At 38.6% G+C, this 2,500-nt stretch overlaps 1 protein-coding gene across 1 annotated transcript in view; it reads left to right on the forward strand.

The window, feature by feature from the left end:
- LOC138862966 (uncharacterized PE-PGRS family protein PE_PGRS54-like) overlaps positions 1–897 on the forward strand; it is a 2,447-nt gene extending 1,550 nt beyond the window's left edge. The window contains exon 2 of the mRNA XM_070126248.1: positions 839–897. Coding sequence (XP_069982349.1) covers positions 839–897 — 59 coding nt within the window. The remainder of the gene's footprint in view (positions 1–838) is intronic.
- The last annotated feature ends 1,603 nt before the right edge of the window (positions 898–2,500 follow it).

Genomic DNA, 2,500 nt, shown 5'->3' on the forward strand with positions numbered 1-2,500 from the left:
GGCGGGTCTGGGCTTTGTGGGTCGTCGAAGCGGGAGGGAAAGGCTTATCTTTCAAAAGTTCTTCCAGCTTATTTGTACAGACATTTTATGCGTCGCACGGGGGTAAAGGTAATAGGAATCTCATTTATTTTCCTTTTTTTTCTCTCTCTCTCTCTTTTTTTTTTTTTTTTTTTTGGGGGGGGGGTGATCCTTTTTAACGAAAGGTTTGTGATTCACCGGAGAAATAATTCATTATGCATTCAATCTCCCTTCAAAGGTTGAAGGGCGCGCTCGTGATTCTCGATAAAACGGCCAGTTATTTCACGACGCTGTTTCATATTTTAACTTGGAGGTACAACAGATTTCACAGAAATGATTTAGTGTCTCAGGCACATTTCGTACAAATTACGACGCAGCTTAATTAAGAATTTCAAGTTCCTCCTCTGAGTGCCTGCAGAAGGTCGTGTAACGTTACCTAGTTAGCGAATTTACCCATTCAAAGTAATTTACCGCAATTACACGTCAGTTCATTTCATTACTCACTTTATACCATCGCTCCTCAAAAAAAAATGTTTCTAAATATGAGTGATTACCTTAAATAGAGAGAAAAGAAAAAGCGACAATATACAACTGTGGTTTTATATACGAAGGACGTTCAAGTTAATAGCAATTTTCCATATTTAAAGAGGATATGATGAAGCCTATTCCACGGCTGTGACGAACATAAAGATGCTAGCTTGCTTTGACACATGGACGGTTTATTCCCGCAATAAAGTAAGCCATAAATTTCCGATATCTTTCTCGCTCGCAACGGCATTTTCTTTTGATGCTGAAGATCATACCCGTGTTTGCAATACAGATATGTTGGTGGCAGTAATGTGCAATGATAAAAAGGTGCGATACAATTCTGGTTTCTGATATCTCACAAAGTTTTTGTTGTTATTATTATTGTTTTTTCTTTTCTTTTTTCCTTGTTTTTTTAGGAAGGGGGGTACAAGTCAAGAACACGTTTTTTTTAGGTTTAATTAAAAGAGTTTATGATTTTACGAAGCGTATCCCTCCAACGCTAGGATTAGGTGAGATTTCTTGATTTAATTATCCATTTATTATCATGGTAATGTTATGCAAACACTTTCTCTTTGTGTCTTTTAGCCCTGTTTCTCACCCTCTCTCTCTCTGTCTGTCTCTCTCTCTCTCTCTCTCTGTCTCTCTCTCTCTCTCTCATTCTCTCTCTCTCTCTCTCTCTCTCTCTCTCTCTCTCTCTCTCTCTCTCTCTCTCTCTCATTCTCTCATTCTCTCATTCTCTCATTCTCTCATTCTCTCTCTCTCTCTTCTCTCTCTCTCTCTCTCTGTCTCTTTCTCTTTCTTACTCTCCGTTGACTCCCCCATCCCCCTTTCCTCCCTTCCCTCTCCCTCGTCCTTCACTCTTCCCTCCCCCTTTCCCCTCTCTCCTTCCTATATCCCCTCCCTCTCTCTTCCTCTTATTTTTTCTTTCTTTTTTGTCTATTTTTCTTTCTCCAAATTCAAATGATCTTCTTGCTGCACATCTTGTTAGTTCTTCGTAAGGTTTTTACTCAGCTTTTTCGCCTCAGAATGAAACCATATTTACTCTTTCTCGTTACTTTGCAGAAAGCTTTTCTTCTCATTTTCTTCGAGACATGCTTAAGGCACCTGCTTCTCTGTGTTGTATTTACCTTTAAGACTCTGATTATTCTGAATTTATTTTCCTTTTCGTTTTCTCTTTGCTCTTCGCGTAAGACTTTTTGGGGCAAAATATGAAACTGTCTTGTATTGTCTTTGCATAAACATATAAACACACACGGGGTAAAAGAGAATGTCAGTTGATACGAGCAAATTAATGAATGAACAAAGAGACACAAATGCATTTTCATTTTCTGTATGCATTCATTTGATTTCATTTTCATCTTTGATCACATTTCTAACTTTCCCTTAAGCTTGTCTCATCGTCCTGCAGGTATTCTGAAGGAATCATCACTGTCATTTTGCATACTGATAAGGCAGATCCTGAGGGGAAAAAATGAGTTTATTTGTAGCTGTTTCCTTCGACTTCATAATACGAAACTCATCTACTATGTTTCTATACGAATTGTTCACTTTATTCCACGTTCTAACGATTTGGTTTTGTTGCTGTTGTTGTTATATGAATATTTCATGGAAGGAATGAGGAAGTATATTTGCTGACAAAACTTTTTTTTTGCTAGATGCATCTGCAAACCCTCCCCCACCCCAACCCCCACCCCCATCCGCACGCACTTTTTAAAGGGCAAGATCTCCGGCTCTTGTGAAATACCCTAAGCATTTTCCGTGTAATTATGATGCAATATCTTTCTCTGCGTTTCTGAAGCGTATATACCTTCTAACCCGCGAGCGTTTCAAGGAAAATGAGTCCATTTGTATTACCTTCATTTTCTTGTTATTACTCTGTGTTTACTCCCAAGTGCGATATACTCGTATCTCTCTTTATATCTCCTTTTTCATCTCTCCTTATATCTGGGGCTCC

Source organism: Penaeus vannamei, chromosome 1 (genome assembly GCF_042767895.1).
Source record: "Penaeus vannamei isolate JL-2024 chromosome 1, ASM4276789v1, whole genome shotgun sequence".
NCBI classification, from domain to species: Eukaryota; Metazoa; Arthropoda; class Malacostraca; order Decapoda; family Penaeidae; genus Penaeus; species Penaeus vannamei.